The following is an 18,210-nucleotide window of genomic DNA, read 5'->3' as shown; positions in this document are numbered from 1 at the left end:
TAGTGAAAAAAAAACCTGAGATATAAAAGCTCCATTTATGGTGTGTATTTAATGATTTCATTCTTGATAGATATCAGTTGGAGTGGGAGGGTTTGGGTGAGTAGGTTAGCCATGGGAGATGTATAAGCATGTGTACATGCATGTGAGCAAGTGACTAGTGAGAGGAAATGTAAAGCAGTGTGTTTACTTGGTGTATGTTATGGTATGTATATGCATGAAAACAAGTTTGCAGAAAATGTATTCTGTTATCCCTGAGAATGAACTCATCATTTTTGTCTCACTTGTATTTTTAAATCTCTTTTGCTCATACTAAGCATGTTTAAAATAGTTTCTGAAATCTTATGTAATTTATTTCTTTTCTTTCCTTTCCAGGGAGATTTGTCAAGTCTGTTCCAATGAAACTTGTAAAAGAGGTTTGTTTTAATTTTGATACAGTCTCATCTCTGTATTGACTGTTGCTTGACTTGCACAATGATTAATAAAAAATCTGTATATATATATGTAACTTTTCATCAGCAGCAACTATTTTGGTTCACTGGTTATTTCTTACTTCTTATATGATGAACATTAAATTCACAAACTGCAGTTTGTTTTTCAATTATTATTTGACATTCATTGGGCATATATTTACTTGAAAATTATGCAATTTAATATTATTTTTATTTAAATATATTATCATATTTATTATAGATTATATTTGTCTTGCACTTCCTGACCACCAAAAGAGAAGAAACATGAACATTTTACAGGTAGATCATTTACCCTAACTCCTGGTTTACTCCAATCAACTATGATTTTCTATTTTTGGTAAACTTAGTTATTCCTAAACACTTCAAGTTAGCTTTTTGTGTAACCTTAGCATCAGATGATGATTGATACCAGCAGATGGTTACTATTTCTTAGTCCTGGTTAATGTAGAATAACTATGTATGATCATCACAAAATGCAATTAAACATTTCATTTTAAAGGTTACGCTGATTGTTTCAGAAAGGACAACATTTGGATCCATTCTTAGTGAACTTCTCTCAGTCAACTGAAGCAGCCAAACCTAGACCTTAGTCAGTACATTGTACTATTTTATGAGTTGTGTAACGAGATTGAACGGATGATAACAAGTGTCCGAGTTTCTTGTGATGAGTGTTGTCTTCTTGCCTCCACTATATGTTATTAGCAGCTTCTTCTTGGTAGTCTATTTTTATGGATGTTTGAAGTTACAAGGATATGCAGTAAAATCACTTTATGTTCCATGAACATTGCTCCTTACGCCAATCAACATAGTTGTCAATATTTGTGATCAACTACTCCATCTGCTCGTCTTCCTTGGTTTACTTCTATCCTTAGTGTTTGTTCCCTGATTCCTCTTGGCATCGTCTGTGTTTGTCTTTTATCTACACAGTTATTTTTCCTTCCATCCTTCATATGCTGTCCATGTCTCCTATTGTTTGGGATAACTTTCCCTGTTTAGATTATGCTGGTAGGGATGAAAAACCCTGAGCATTACACTATTCGATCATTTTTGACATTTTTAACCAACAACAAACAGCTCTTGAATTAAGTGGCTTAATCAAGAAGAATTTAAAATGTGAGGGTATATTTTGTTTTGTCAATGCAAGCAAAGTGCCTGAAGATAATTTTTTTCTTTATCACCACAAAAGTAAATATATTTTTTTTTAAAAGTAATTAAAATCAATGTGATTGTTCTTGAAACTGAAATTTTATCACTTATCATCACTATGGAAAAATTTTCTTCAGTAAATCAGAGCGAAGAGGATCAGATGCTTCACAGCTGTCAACATCAAGTGAAAAGGTACTGTGTTATGAATATCGAGATAATTGCATTATGCACATTTAAAGGCATAATCTGATGTTTCTTCTTTGTATTTCCTATACCTCATAAATTTTATTCAGAATTTATAGTTGCTAATCTTTATGTCTGCAGCTTGTGAGCAGCCTGTATGAAAACAATGTCAATAGTGGGTTTGCACCCCCACCAAACAAGGTGGAGTTATCTGATGAAACAATTGAAACAAATGGAGTTTTTGACTCCATCATCTCTGTTGGTAAATTTCTTTCTTCAATCATTGTTATCTTGAATCTGCATCTGTCTTTAAAACTGACTTTTTGAGATTTGTGTACAGTGTAAGGTGGCTCAGAAGTTAGCATAATGATGGGAACACTTAGACTAAATTTTAGTGCCTTATGGTTGGCGTTAAAATGGATTGGAAAATTATACATGATCTAGATATTCTAAAATAATAAATCACTTTACCAGTTAAACATTTGTGATTGAATATCTGATAACCTGAATTGAAGAGCAAAGTCATGAACTTTGAGAGAGATACAGTTGCAGCATTTGTCGTGTATTTAAAAGCACTAATTTTGACTGTTAAGGTTGTGTGCATTTGCAAATGTATCTTCATTTGGTCCCACCCAATGTGATAATTGCATCTCTTCAAAGTAAATAAATCTTTTATTTGAATTCATTCCAATTACACCGGGCAAACGTATAATAAATACTTTGAATATAATATAGCTGAATACAAGCATATTAATTCAGTGTTTTTGCTGTGACTCTATGCTTTAATAATGTCATTAGCTCGTGAAGTGTTTGGGGTGCCAGCCTGGTTGCACCATGTATTGATCACCCTGCGTATGCTACTCCGAAACACCTTTGACAGATATATGGAGAATTACATTGAGTTCAAAGTTGCACAAGTCACACAAGAGCATAGAGTGGTTTCACTTATTCATCTGCTTCGAGGTAAAATTTAAATGTGTGCTTACCAGATGAAAAGATATGTAGATGGCTAGAAATCAAATAAACCTTAGTTCTTAGCTGTAAAATGAAACTGTTTCTTGTGAAAATATTTCTGTTGTGTTTATGGATAGAAAAGAAAAGCATTTGAATGTACTTTTGCCTTTTTTTTTTCAGATGTGCTCTTTTTTGATACAGATCCACCAAGGTACTGTGTGAATCATCATTTCTTAGTTGTATGCCAAGATTAAGAAAGATCTACAATTTCACACTTGCATTCATTCATTTAAACGAAAATACCAATAGAAGTGACAATGAGGAAAGAACAAAACGCTGAAGTGTATAGATTAAAGTAAAGATAAAGATTCAGTCAATACTTTCTCAGCTGCTTTTCAGCCATTCTTCCAGTCAGGCACACAATGCACGATTAAACAAAAACAATCTACAAATTATATGAAAACAAAGCTCATCTTTCATGCCCTAACCCTCCCAGATGACCCAAATCAAATGAATTAGCCACATAAAGGTGTGATGATACAGAACTTAAATAGCGTTATACAATGGAAAACGTTTTGAGGAAAAGTCGAGAATTTTGTTTGGTCACACCTGTATGAAACTGTGTACATAATTATTCCATTATAGATTCATAACAGATATTTTAAAAGGATGTGTTGGAAATATTTTGTCTAAGTTTTTCAGCTTTTAATGTTTCCTTCTCAGGACAGATGAGCAGAAAAAGCAGAGATATGAAGAGGCATTGAATGGAGTCATTGAGTTTATTCCAGGTGTGTTGGTGATCCATACCATCCCCTGTTTGTTCTTGCGTTCATTTGGGAACCTTTGTATCATTTTCTGCATTTAGTAAATCTTAGGAGTAAAACTTTAAATTCATCCTTTTTTAAATCATTTTAATTTGCAATATGTTATACAGTCCTAAAATAAATATATTACCACTGTAAATAACCAAGATGTATTTTCTACACAGGAAATCTTACAGCTAGATATTCTGACCTCCAAAAATATGTATATAAATAGGTTGGTATGTTAGCATAGTTGTACTCTTATATTCCTCCTCTTCACTAAGCGCAAAATCACTATAAAATGGAAACACTTTCCTATCAAATCAACCAATCAGCAAACCTGGTAAATATGTTGCATATTTAAGTGTGTGTATAAATTCCCATCTTCATATCTACATTTATATGTAGTTAGAATGGATCACAGTGCTACAGTTTTGGAGAAGTTAGTTTGGTACAAAATGCTGTATATATTGTAATTTGTTCTTTGCTCTGATTATAGCAATGATCATTGTGTTGTAATCCATTTTTTGAGCAGGTTTTGTGTCAACAGTTGTGGGATCCAAAAAGGTTGTTGTTGGAAGCAAGTTCTTGCTGGATGTATTTCAGAAGCCTAAACTTAACAAACAGGTAAGAGCTGCTAGTTAAAACAGTTTTTTTTCAATGACAAAATAGGGGGTACAGATGCATCCATATAAAACAATGCAAAAATTGTAATTTGGAGAGAATATTGCACAATGAGCTGTCTCATATCTTTCAAATGTTTCTGTAGCCAAGTGCAGTATTCCATGTTTCACAGCTGTTGTCGGGATGAGCTGGTGTTGTTTAGTTCATTCATTCACTGCTTCTAAACATATATACATTATATAATTATGTATGATAAATTTTTGGCATGTCAATAAGGACTGAACTTTTCTTTGTTTCAGCTCAGCTATGTCATTTTGGATATATTCATTACCGAACTGTTTCCAGAGCTTGTAGAAGATCCAGATCTATTCAAAACACGCTGAGAAACTTTTTTGCTAAGGCATCTTTGTGATAAACTGATGTTAAAAATTCTGAAATTTTAAATACATTAAGTTCAAAGTTGCAGAAAAGGAATTTACAAACTAATAACCTTAACAAGTATTTTACTTTGAACAAATTTTTTTTTCCCCAAAGTGCACCTTTTATTTATCACTGATGGCAATATACGAGACCAGTTTTTACGTTTTAGTCTCTCTTAATGCTTCCCCTACAGTTTGAACCTGTGAATGCAACTGTCTTCAAAGTTTTATAGCACAGTCCTGTTGATACATCCATAATTAATGAGCTATTCTATAGCTCAGTTATGTCATAACAACTGTATTGAATGAGTTAATCACTCATGCATACAGACACTTAAAATTTCTTGTATCTTTATGGAAACATCTAATGACTAGAAAATCTTATGTTGCATGTATGCTGCAGCATAAAAAATTGATGCTATTTGTTTTAGAAGACTAAACAACACTTTTGAATCACATTAAGTAGTTAAAGTTTGAGATTTATATGTGCAGTTAGAATATTAGAAATACCATGTGTAGGTGGTGGTGGTTGGCGAAGGTTAGGAGAACTAAGGTTCTTTGGAAGAATAAAAATTAAAACATTTCAGTCAAGAAAATTTCAGCTCAACTGAAAATTTGTTATGCATTTAGCTGATACGATGATATCTAATATTTGTAAGTTGTAACTCTTTCTGATTTTATTATGAAAACAGAACATTCCTTTGCATGCTTTTTTCACTTTTTTTGGCATGTCTGTATATTTGAGAAAAAGAGAGAACTGAACTGCTTGTCTGATAGGTCAACAACCCTTTTAAAGAGAACGTCTTTATGGTTGTGCACCCTTGCACATATATGCATATCCATGCAAATATATGTGAATGATCCAAAATATTTGACTGTATGCCATTGCATAAACATGCATTTACACCTGCCTACAAGCCAGTGTTTCAAGGATAATAAACAAGGAAGTTTTAACTTCTTTGAAGTTCAGTGTAAAAACATTAATAAAGCCATTATCTTATCAATAAAAATAATAATGAAATAGTATTTTCAGAAACTAAAAACAAAATCAAAATACCAGGGTATACACAGTTGTAGTTTAATAGTTGAGAATAAGTAGTTGATTATTCACAGAACTGTAATTTCTGGTGCGTTAATGTGAGAAAGTGAGTGAGAGTATACAGTTTACAAATGTTCATGTCTAGAGCCATGTCATGAATAAAACTTAACGTGTGTAAAACATCTTGTACATGCTAAAATTCTCACTCTAGTTCACATGCATTTTTGTTTGCTATCAGTCTAAATTTTGTTTATTTTTCTGACTGAAAAAAAATAATCCCTAACATCTAGGATGAAATACATTTTATAAGGTCTTCTTAGACACTATATGCTGTATCCCATCTTTGATATCTTTAAATGATTCTGAGGGCAAGTGTAAGCCTTTGAAATGACAAAAGCGACGGTAAAGCCTTTTGACAAATACTTCACAAAATTCAAGAAAAAAAAGCAAGTTATCTATTGGTGAGGAAAAGAAAAGGTGTAAGCATATCCGTTCGAAAAAAATGTAGAAGAAGCAGAACCACTAATGTTCTTAGCTCAGGCACGTTAAACTAATCAACAGGCCTAACGAGAAGGAGGGCTGGTTAATACCAAGGCCAGCAGATGTGGAGGAGGCACGTCCTTGATCAGTAATTTCTTTTAAACAAAAAAGAAAAGAAAACGCATCACGATGACAAAAATAAAGCTTGACTTCAAAGGTAGCCACTAAGTGTAGCTAGGCTTCATCACTATTAGAGTTAATACCTTCAAAAGTTGTACTCAAATCTGTAATGACTTTGACATCACACGTACATATGGTACATAGTATAGTTTATAAACCTTGTATTGTCTTTAATCTTAGTTTCTTTAATCTGTCGATTATTTTATTCAATGGTGACATTTTTCTATAGCAGGGGTGCAAATAGTTTGATATTTTTTTTACCTCATTTACCAACAGCGCAATAATTTTGAGACGAATGTCGTAAGGGCATACGCCCATCACAGAAGTTTTGATTTTATAACGATCTTTAAGATCCATTCTGTCGAAAATAATCCTCGCCGACGCTTAGAAACACTAAAGAAACTGTAGCCATCATCGTCTGCTTAGAGCGCAAAATGGCGGCCGACAGTTTGTGTATCACGCATTGCTCGTCTTAAAAGCAATGAATAGGGGGAATGCTAAAGCACAATAAGAAATTATCATTTCTTAAAAGGAAAAAAGCCATGAAATAAATACATTTGGTAAAAGTTGTACGTTTCACAGTGTGATAGCGAGGGCAATGCGCTGTGCACTGAAGGCTACAATCTACACGTCAGTTAACTATACAACAACAACAAAACAAGAAATAGACGTAAAACACACAAATAGCTTCTTCAGGTATAACTAAACAGGCAAACTTATTATCTCTGTCGAACACGGAAAAACAAGCATACAATGTTTCAAGGGAGGTCACTCCAGAAATGACTTTGCCTATTATTTTTTTTTCCTGTGGCAGACGAACTCAAGCGTTTCGCAAGATATGTGTGGGTAATGTGTAGGAGCGGAAGGTATGGAACACGGAAGCTGACCGCAGTTGGTATGTTTCGAGGATTCTTTGTCAAAATATTTCAGCATGTTTATAAAGTAATACAAACAGTATGCAGCAAGACAAACATTCATGACTCGATTGCGTCGATTAAACTTTGAAAGTCTGAAACAACGAAACAAGCGGAAAAAAAAAATCACTGTCGACCGCAGATATAATTTACTATCGAGTCATAGTATTTACTTCCCGGGCAACTGTTTCTTCTTCCTAATGTTCTCTTATATTAACTATTTTCATAGTATGAAGTATTCGTAGTTGGCATGGATGGGTCGTATAAAATAATAATAATTTCCAACAATTTGTCGTTTCTGGAGCACAAATTAAGAGTGACAGGGATGTTCATTGTAGATAAAATACTTTTTTTGTTCCATTTGTTACACGTTTGTACCAGTTCATCGTTCATTTCAAAATCATTTATTAAAGTATAAGTCTGTAATAAATTTAAGGCACTGATTTTTTCGCTGTCTTGCAGAATATAGTGTACACCGCTGATTTGTGGCAGTTATGTGTGTATCTGGAGTCAGGTCAGAAATTCTTTGGCGTTATTCTTTTAGATACATTTATCTATAACTATGGCTATCGGTATTCATCATTCAGCTGTTTTATTACCAATTAATCATCATATTTTTTCCCATTTGAAAGTTGGCAGGAAAATAAAATTGTGTTCTGACACAATATAGATTGGTCTAAAAAATAGATTGGATGAATAGTTACATTTGCAAGTGTAATAAAAAATGCAAAATAAAAGCTAAAGTTTAGATGGATTTTTTTAACCATTTTTTTTATGACCTTATGCATGGTCATCCACACAGGCCTGACAAGAGGGGTCGAGGACAGGTGGGGTCTCCTGTACTTTGGCCCACAGCTTTGAAAGCAGCCTGGCCTTAGTGGACTTTTTCTTTTTCCTTTCTTTTTCTTTTAAAGAAAGGTTGACGTAACATTCCTCATTCTGGGGATTTTTTTCTATGGAGCGGAGTACTACAAGTTTGATCCTTTAACATTATTTTTCCTCATTTAATAATCACTCATGTGTAAACAACTCTTTGTTCAAGTAGTGATCTACACCAGTGCACTTGTCCTAATGTTTGCAGTCTATACTATGTTGCTGAATGAAATGTAGATATTGACAATCAAATTGTAAGCATATTATTATATATACTGGGAAAATACTTTATGACTACAATGACAAGGGACCTGGAGAAGTTGTCTGCCTGGGGCCCATGCTGCCTCTTGGCATCCACACCACTTATCATATGCAACACTTTGACTCAGTTCCTGTAAATAAAGTGGGTGCCAATAACTACAGTTAGGGGATGGCTCATCCAGGAAAGCATGTTTTATTTGTAAAGCACATAAAAGGATAATGCAAGTTTCGTGCAAGAGTGATATAGTCAAGAATGAAGTTAATTAAAGGAAATAGGCCTTAAAGGTCTTGTTGATTGTACTGAAAAAAAATTATGTGCTTAAGTAACAGGCTACAATTTTTTTTGCTGATGAATTTAAAGGCAGTCATTACAGCGAATACATGGCTTACTTTCTGGTCTGGACTTAAACCTATCTCTTTTGGAAACGCCTAGTGTAATTGGTTTACTGTGACTGTTACTTTCCCCACCTTCTTCTCTGTGTTTCTTTATGTTCCTAGCAACATTCACTGTGAATTTGTGTTGGGATGATTGCCTGATTGTGATGCCTTTCTCTGTCAAACAGCATCACTACCTACTGCCCTTTACATCTTGTAAGGTATGTTGAATACACCTCCACATAGGGAATTGCACTATGTAAATTCTGTTATTATTATCATCACTGGAAGTAGCCAAACCTTGTTTTGTTATAGAAATATAAATGCGTAAGTGAGGGTATTGAACTACTGGAAAATATAATAAAGTCTAGATATACAACCAGACAAGCATTTATCATTTTTAATTTAATGACGATGGGGAGGGGGATTAAGTCCAAATTCTTTCCTCTTTTTTTTTTTTGTTGTAATGGTTAAATTAATTGATATGTGCAAACATATTTCACTGGCTTTTTCTGCACTTTTATCTGTAGGTTGAGACTGCAGTTATTAAAACATAACATTGGTGCTTTGAAACACCAATTTCAGTTTTACTTTTGTGCATGCTATTTACATTATGTTCATAATCATATGCTTTGGAGGTGAACATTGCACTAGAATGACTTGTCCTCACTGTATTAATTTATGGTTTGATGATAGGAATTAAATTTGTGAGACGGATTTCACATTGCTTTATGAAAGATAAACAAAATGAGAATAAATGAAAGTCATCTGTGGCTCTTGTGATTTGTATGCCAATTATGAGTTTTTCATGTCTGAATTTTTTACAATAAGATCTCATGCAGATAAGGTGTGTACCACACACAGTGTTTGAACTCGTATCTTCGTAGCAACTCTTCTATATTCTACAGTACAGACAGCTTAGCATGTACTGATTAACAGAGATATAAATGTTTGGCATTGATTTATTCCAGAAGAGTGTATTGCTAACTTTAACAGCTTTTAACAACTCTAGTCTGACATTTGTTGGGTGTTTCCAATGATGTGTCTGACATGAACAACAGAATAACTCCTGCTTAAAACCTCACACTGCAAGGACTTGTAGAATATAAACTTGGACACAGATAAATGTCAGAGTCAGCAATATTTTGACATGCAGGCCAAATAATACCTGACTGCATAAAAAGTGCGGTGAAATGACTTGCCTCAGCCGAGCTTAAGGAAAGTTAGCTACATTATTTGGGTTGATCATTTTTTTCATGATGTTTCACCTACTATATGGACTAATACAAGATTTCCTTCATAACCTCCATATTTTTGTGAAGGATGCTATGAAATTTTATGCTTATGTAGTTGATGTAAACATGGCTTTTTGGGGTTTCATTTGCTCATTGTGAACAATACTGACATTAATCATATTTATCGCCTTATATATTAACAATACTGACATTAATCATATTTATCGCCTTATATTTAACACCCCAGCGCATAATGTGGGTCATGGCCACAGAATCTGTACCTAAATGATGTGAGCGTGTTAGTGTTAGTAATGGCAGTGACAATAGCAGCTGCTGGTGGCGGTGAGCAACGCTGTAGTTGCTAACCTCGAGCGTCACGTGACCGACGTAAGGCGTGTGGGCCCAGTCCTTGTAGAGAATGCGTTGTCTCTGTACGGTAGTATATTGATTTCACGGCAGTTTGTGCACGGTACGTGGCATACCATGTCTGACACTGGCACACTATGGACAGTATGAAGTTTCTTTTTTTTTTGTTTGTAGTCGTCATTATCACCGACAGACAGAAATACATTTTTGTTGCGAAGTCAGCAGGGAAACGTTTACCTTCCGGGTGCTCCACTGATCCTGTGGACGCGCACAGTGGTATGATGAAAAGGCTCAGACATCATGTGTAGGTGCGCTTAGGAAGTCGGATATCAAGAGTCATGAGTGTGAAAACAATAATGAGGCGTTGGCCGGAGAGAATATACATACTCTGCAAACCACCGCCATCTGACAGACCTTGAGGTCGCATCTGTCGTTGCGCTAATCAAGTCAGGGGGCACACACGTAAGTTTACTTGGCACCAGCATGATGGGGACACGCTATAGCAAGGAATGGTCATTATTTCCAAAAACCGAACAAAAGTCTCAAATTATTTTAAGTTGAACCATTCATATTTGAATTAACTGTGCAAATTCTTACTGTATGTCTTGTACAAATAGCACGTGCAGACGAAAAAGTAGTGGAGTGAAATTATAGAGTACGACACATGGCAGTTTCCTCCTAAAGGACGGAATTAGAGTAAGATACATTGGCTGTTTCCGCAAGAAGATAGGAATTAGAGTAAGACACACCAGCCGTTTCCCTAAACCGAACCAAATGATACCAACGAAGCACATTATGCATTAGAGTGACTGCTGTAAACATCCGTCGCCCAGCTTGTAAGAGGTTGCCTTTGTTTTTGCAGTACTGTAGTGTAGATTGTTGACATCGTTTCAACCGCAGAAGCTTAATGAGCGGCAAAATAAATTAGAAAGCAAGCGGAAGACCCTCCAAAAAAAAACAACACCAAACAAAACAAAAACAACCCCAAACAAAACACAACCTGATATCGTTTTCTCGTCCGTACCGCTTTGAGGGCCAGATGACGTGTTGCTAGTTTGAGCGGTTTTTTTCCCCAACATGCAGGCATTTGTCACGGTTACAGTGAGCACTTATTTATTTTTTTTTAGGGGGTGGGGTGGACCTTTTGGGCGGACCAATATCCATTTTGACAACTTAAGCGATTAGGTCGCAAAGTCCGGTCCTTATATCGTCACAGCAGTTAGTGTGTTACGACTGTGCGCCTTTTCCTTAATGAATGCAAACTGCCTTGAAACCGACATCATTTCGTGTTCCTCCCTTCTTTTCCACTCCTTCTGACGTCCCTTTCCTTGCATATAATGTTTGTCTTGTGCAATTAAGGGAGATGGGTGTGTGGGTATGCTGTGACCCTTGACACCTCACAAAGGAAGTTCTTAAAAGGAACGGTTGGGGCTTTTAATTGCATGTAATTGAATTGGCGTTCATGTATGAGTTTGATGTCAGTCACAGTATATATTTTGTCCATATTTTGACGACCTTTAAAGGTCCTTCGGGCAATATAGATCCTGCGACATCACCTTAGCTACCCCCCCTCCCCCTTAACCAGGGTTTTTCCAGATTTTTTTAGTACGGCATATACGGACTGGGTACATAATAATAATAGGATTTGTATGGCGCATTTGCCTTCATGAAGGCGAGCACGATGTGCTTCACAAGAACCAAATACTTTGATACAAACGATACATTGTTTCTAGTTTCTAGAATTTGTATAAGTTCTAATGGTTGGAGTGCTTTCTCGATTTTTCAGTTATCTCTGCTTAAGAATTTGATATAACATATTTTGATAGGTATTATGTTTGTTTCTGCTTGATGGGTTCCCCTGGATGTTTAAACAGCATTTCTCGGAGTGTATTTTGTTGGCTGTAATGAGGGAACAAAGCAAAGCGTTGTAATTCTATAACCAGGTGAAGATCAAATCACATATTGTCACATGCTGTATAATAGGCAAAACAGACAGTGCACGCTGAGCACACTATGCATAATTACACCTTCTCAGAAGAAGTGTAGATATATGTTGTCATAACCCATGAATCTTTGTAACATTGACTTAAATCGATTTAGTTCCTGGCCCCCAACAACTAGTATAATAAAAATATGAATCCCCCCTGTGGCAATCGCCATGACCAGTGTTTATATGCCGAAGTGGAAATAGAAATCTCATATTTATCAAATCTGCTGATATTAATAGGTTATCACCATCAATGTTTTTGAAGAACTCACAGGTATAAAATGGGTAACATAACCCTTTAAAAAGTCAGGTTAGGGAAATTCGTTTTGACCATTCCAAACCAAAGAAATCTGAAACCCCTGATATAGTCTATATACAGCATTTTAGAGAAATAATCACAGACAAGGTTTTCATCAAATATACACTGATGGTTAAAAAAAGTCCTGAAAAAGGAACTGTGGCAGCCCCAGCAGTCCCCATGAACACCTCTACACCTCTGACAGCTTGCTTGGAGGGCCATGGCTCTATCTTCTCTGCGGAGTTAAAAGCCCTACTACTTGCTTTGCAGTACATTAGCACATCTAGATATAAAAACTTCTTGATCATTTCCGACTCTTTTATCATTCTTACTTGCATTTCCCTCCCAACGTTTGGATCACCCACTATTAGTGCAGTGCTTTGAACTTCTCCATTCATTATGAACAGAAAATGGTATGTCTCAAAAAGTATGTTTCACAGCTTTGGCAACTCCAATGGCATTCCATGGAGCACAACAAACTCCTCTCAATTTTTCAAAAACTGTCTGCATAACCCAGCAATTTCTGAATCAATGAGAAGAGGTGGTCTTAAATAGGCTAAAAACTGGCCACACTTTTATCACTCATTGTTTTTTACTCATAGAAAACTCCCCACTCTGTCCTTGGTGTCATGACATATTAACTATAAAACATTTACTCCTTACCTGTTCCAAACTCTTAACAGTTCAGCAAAACTATTTCACAACCCAGACTCTCAATGAACTTTTTGTAAAGTCTTCGTCCCAATCAATCATAATTTATCTTAAGTCTATCCAAGTGTTTCACCTAAGATAACATACTTTGTTCATTAAGAAGCTTCTTATTGTATATATTACTGAGAAAAGAATAATGTCTAATGTCTATCTTCTTCAAATATCTTTATGTGAACCTTGAAATCATCCTGTACTTTGCTTTTGCCATGAGACAGCCTCAGTTGCTGATATGGTGTAAAACTCCAACTAACACATACCTCTGTCAAGCGGTGCCATTGTCTTGTGCTTATGACAGTGCTGCCAAGCAAGTCTGATGGCTGGTTGCCATCCTCCTCCATCCCGCAAGTTTTGTTAAAAGTTATGCTCGGTAAAACGAGCACTGTTACACTTAAAATAACGTACATGCTGCAGCTTCTTCTTAAAACTTGTAGATGGCATGGCTTCCAGAAAGGCTGTGACTACATTTGTGTTGGCAGCAGTGACGTGATGACTGGTTGTAGAAGTTTGTGTTCACATGTGCCCACAGGTGAATATTGGAGTTTTATTGTGCTTGTCTGTAAAGTATAGTTCCAAAACATAAGTATAGGCAGGGCCTTATCATACAACAAGGCAGTGACAGCAATTAACCAGTATTGAAGACTAGCTGCCACTTAACTCCGTGAAACAGCAGCCTGCTTGGTCTGGGAGTGGATGTAAGGAAGTACATTGTGAACAGTATGCATGTGGCAAACAGGGAAGAAGGTAGCATTTATTTATCAGCGAAACATTCACAGGCTGGGTGATCTGGTTGCTTGTTTCCACTGCAGTGAGGATTCTGAAATCACATCACATACTTGAGACACAAGTACTTTTTAGATATGACACTTAAGGGACTTTTTTTTCAAGTACTTTCAATGCAGAATAACCATGAGGCACTTTTCTGCCAAGCAAACAAACTCATTTGCAAGACTCCAAGATCTACCATTTAAGGGCACTCTGTTCCCTTTGACAACACTGTAATTAATAAATATTTGTGCTTTCACATTGCCTTCGACTGTCTGATACTCCTGTAATGTTAGCCATGTTTTCTATAGGGAACAAGGGGCAAAGGCACACCCTGTAGCTATCACATGCACATATTGTGCATATTCTAATTCATGCACACAACACATTTATATCTACTGAAGGAAAATGTATACAGTGAACAGATGACAGATACTGATGAGTACACCAGTCCTGTTCATGATTTTTGTAGACTTTTTAATGAAATAATGGCAGATGTATCCAACATAGGAGACATGATAGTTTATTTGATTTTGCAAGGGCATTTGATTATGTACTTTTATGATATAGAATGCCAATATATTGCCTGGCTGTGATAGTGGTGTAGAACTCTGTAACTATTATTGGTTCATTGTCTGTATTCAGAAGAAATAGAATAAAATGCACACATCATATTTATGTAATTTCTTTTAAAGTGTTAAATGGCATAAGTGGCTACTTGACATGCGAAGGAATGACTTGTAACGAGAGCTGTAAGACACACCCACTGGCTGCGATGACAATATAAGAACATATACCTTGTTCCCATTTCGTAGGGGATACATGCCTGCAAACTATCATAGTTGCCTTTGAAGCAGAATCATAAAAAAGGAGAACTAATCAATGCTGTTGTAGTTTCTTATGATGAGCTGTGAAGACAGGAGAGAGAAAATAGAAGGAGAGGGTTAATACTGTGTTACTTGCCTTGTAGTTGTTGTTTTTTTAAATTGTTCTTGGAATATTTGTAGCCATTGTCATTGGCAGGTGAGTGTTACAAGAAGGAAACATGCTGCAGCAGATTCTTCGTGATATGTACATTGACCCTGACCTCCTGGCTGAGCTTGATGAAGAACAAAAACAGATTTTGTTTGTGAAGATTCGTGAGGTAAACTCTTGTCTGTTAGTACAGAACAAAGGTTAATGTAATGATTCCTCTGTTGTGTGTTCCATTAATAGTTTGAAACCATGATGGCACATTCGTTAGTGAGATGGATAGTTTCCAATTTTTTTTATGCAGTAGGACTTAATTCAGTGTAGAATTTACTATTTGCATTGAGAGTAGATGAGCATGTCTAGTCAGTATTTATCTTCCGAGTATAAGATAAGATGGTTATACATGGATACATAGGTGTATGTTTTGATTTTGTACTTTTAAGGTTATTAGAGCATGACCTACCCTGCCATCCTGTTTGAATCTCTTTAACATATCAAAAATTCTTTTTTGTGTAGGAGCAGGTGAGACGATGGAAACAAAGAGAAGAAGAGTATGAGAAGGAAAATGTGAGCAAACCCAAGAAACATCCCAAACAAGGTGCTTCTGCATGTCTGCATGTCTTTATAGATGTATATATGAGTGTGTGGGTGTGAAAGAGAGAATGACAATTCTTTATTGAGTGGTAAGCATGACTTGTTTTCTTTTTTATATCTAGCTAATCTACCTAAAAGGTGATAAAGTATGCAAAAATGCTAGACTATTACAATAACAGAGTGAGACATAAAAACTGAACTCCTAGACTACTACATTAACAAAAAGTGAGACATAAGATAACAGGGTAGGTAAAATATATACATATTTACAAGATGTTCTTGGAGTGATGAAATAGTTTTATGGCATTCCTTTCTTTTGCTAATCCAGTGCAAGTTTTATTGTTAGAATTTGCTTATTTTGGATATGGTAAAAGAGTTCTACACCAGTGACTAGAGAGTGAGATGTTAGAGACCGCACTTTTCTCAGGGCCTACTTTTTGTGACTAAAAGATAGAGACCAACCAAAAGACAGACAGTACACATGTGAAAATGTGTGTTCACGTGTGCAGATGGTAAGAGTGCATGTTAGCTTGAGATAGAATTTGTTCACTAATCGTGTCTGTTGAAAATCCTTTTATATCTCATATATTTAACTGGAAGTAGTGCAAGTCTTGTCACCACTACTCTGTGTGTATGTGTGTGAAGGTCTGTTCAGCAAAATTGGGAAATCCAGGTACTAATTTTATATGTATGTGTGTGCTTACACTTGCTTTCTTTCTGCAACATAGTTTTTGATGTTTGTGTACATTTATTATCAATGCACTATAGCATATGTGCACCTTTTATAGCTGAGATGGTAAGTGGCATTTAACAGACTCCATTGTGATGATCAACCAGTAAGGTTGGGGCCTTGCCTAGTAACCATATTCTGTTTACTCCACCCTTGCTTTTGAGTTTGAAGCATCACTGAATTAAAGAAATAGTAGTTATTATCTTAAGGTAGTCTTTTAAGCACAGACTGGCGAAAATAAATGTATAGTAGCAAGGTGATGGTAGTAGTTTTCTTCAATAATACCAGTAATAGCCATAATAAAGTTTACTAATCAAGTTAAGGTAGTACCATGTCTTTACCCAACGAGCAAGCTCATGGCGCTTTACCAAAAAAAAAAAAAAAGACAAAAAAAAAACCCCTAACCCTTGCAACATAGTATGCAAATGCCATATGGGAGGAAATATATATAGCCAGAAATTGCTCCCACCTTGCACAATTCATTTGAAAAACTGTAATGCAGGCTGCAAGTGCTCTTTTCCATACCACAGTTCCAGTTATAAAACAGATCTTTTTTTTTTGAAGTCTGTTTTTTTTTGTACTACACATTCAACTGTTTGTTATTTTTAATGAGCTGCAAATCCAAATACTTTCATGCATCGTTTTAGTCTAGTGCTCTATAAATTGTTGCAACACTGCTATGATCTTCTGCAGAAAGTGATATTACAGAAGACAGATTTTTTTTTTTTAATGCAAGTTCACCAAATCAAATTCAACTGATCACAATAGTCAAAAATGTCTAATGCAGCATCTAGTCACAGATTCAGATATTTAGGAATTTTAGCGCTACAGCTCATAGTTCAGCTCTACAATGTTGGAATTAATCTGTTCAAGACGTACACTTACACATTAACTTCATGAACATGCCAAGTTCTCTATATATTTAATAAAAAGATGATGAACAAGTTCTGACTTTAAGTCACCAATAGATGTAACTTTCTATGTAATATACTACACTATACACTCCCTAAACATTTATTTGATGATTCAGACCAAGGGAATAAATACAGAAATGTAGCATATGTACATTGGTAATGGCTTGCCTTTAGTATCACACTTTGGTCCAGCTAGGTGCTGACATTCCTGGATCAGGTGCTGATACAGAATATAAAGGTAATGTCTGCAGTGCAGTATTTCTGTAAAATATAACAATTCTTCCTGGTGAAACATTCTCTAGTAGTGACTGTTTGGAGGTGTACTGTACAAGCAATTACAACCAGTTTGCATAATTGTTGTATAAAGTCTTCTGACAAACATTGCTTTTGCAACTCCATCTTTAATGTCTTGTGGACTTCTATGCTAGCACTACACCATTCTTTCTAGGTTTTGTGTAGTATTCAGGTATTGTTCAGACAGAGTAGCATTTGACTTAGTGGTATTTCTTATTATAAAATGTTGGAACTCATGATAGCAACATGTTTTTCCTTTTACAAGTTTAACACTGACACAGTACAACAATATAATAATCACTGAACTGATTGCCACCAATGACATATATTGTGCAGTGAAATAGAAGAACGAGAAGAGGATATACACAATGTTTTTGTATGTTAATATGATTTGGTCTAGATATGAATGCATGCTATGTGTATTTTGTGTTTGTAATTACTTGTAAAGCACCATGATTTTTTTTAGGGATTAGCAATGTATAAAAACACCTTTTTCATCATTATTTCAGTACATGTAGGTATGTTAACAAGACGTGAGAAAAGGACATATAACAATACATGAGCAATAACTGATAATTTTTAGTTTGAATGAGTGGAGTAAATTGCTGGTTTTTAAGTGACAAAGT

The 18,210-nt window shown here is 35.5% G+C and overlaps 2 protein-coding genes across 10 annotated transcripts in view; both read left to right on the top strand.

Moving 5' to 3' along the window:
• Positions 1 to 5,298, top strand: part of LOC112572934 (sorting nexin-14-like) — a 33,644-nt gene extending 28,346 nt beyond the window's left edge. For all 5 annotated transcript variants that reach the window (XM_025252959.1, XM_025252951.1, XM_025252968.1 and 2 more), the window contains 9 exons: positions 373 to 413; positions 989 to 1,059; positions 1,754 to 1,808; positions 1,941 to 2,061; positions 2,598 to 2,762; positions 2,934 to 2,964; positions 3,477 to 3,541; positions 4,092 to 4,183; positions 4,480 to 5,298. In XM_025252959.1, the coding sequence (XP_025108744.1) occupies positions 373 to 413; positions 989 to 1,059; positions 1,754 to 1,808; positions 1,941 to 2,061; positions 2,598 to 2,762; positions 2,934 to 2,964; positions 3,477 to 3,541; positions 4,092 to 4,183; positions 4,480 to 4,563 (725 nt within the window). In that variant the 3' untranslated portion in view covers positions 4,564 to 5,298. The remainder of the gene's footprint in view (positions 1 to 372; positions 414 to 988; positions 1,060 to 1,753; positions 1,809 to 1,940; positions 2,062 to 2,597; positions 2,763 to 2,933; positions 2,965 to 3,476; positions 3,542 to 4,091; positions 4,184 to 4,479) is intronic.
• Positions 5,299 to 7,054: 1,756 nt separating this feature from the next.
• Positions 7,055 to 18,210, top strand: part of LOC112573020 (SH2 domain-containing protein 4B-like) — a 25,266-nt gene continuing 14,110 nt past the window's right edge. For 2 of the 5 annotated variants that reach the window (XM_025253053.1, XM_025253041.1), the window contains exons 1-5: positions 7,055 to 7,193; positions 7,675 to 7,726; positions 8,910 to 8,942; positions 15,104 to 15,224; positions 15,569 to 15,650. In XM_025253053.1, the coding sequence (XP_025108838.1) occupies positions 15,126 to 15,224; positions 15,569 to 15,650 (181 nt within the window). In that variant the 5' untranslated portion in view covers positions 7,055 to 7,193; positions 7,675 to 7,726; positions 8,910 to 8,942; positions 15,104 to 15,125. Of the gene's footprint in view, positions 7,194 to 7,674; positions 7,727 to 8,844; positions 8,943 to 10,296; positions 10,785 to 15,103; positions 15,225 to 15,568; positions 15,651 to 18,210 lie in introns of those variants that run through there. The other 3 variants (XM_025253043.1, XM_025253042.1, XM_025253045.1) reach the window with 3 other exon arrangements.

Source organism: Pomacea canaliculata, linkage group LG1 (genome assembly GCF_003073045.1).
Source record: "Pomacea canaliculata isolate SZHN2017 linkage group LG1, ASM307304v1, whole genome shotgun sequence".
NCBI lineage: Eukaryota > Metazoa > Mollusca > Gastropoda > Architaenioglossa > Ampullariidae > Pomacea > Pomacea canaliculata.
This window is presented reverse-complemented; position numbering and strand designations above follow the sequence as displayed.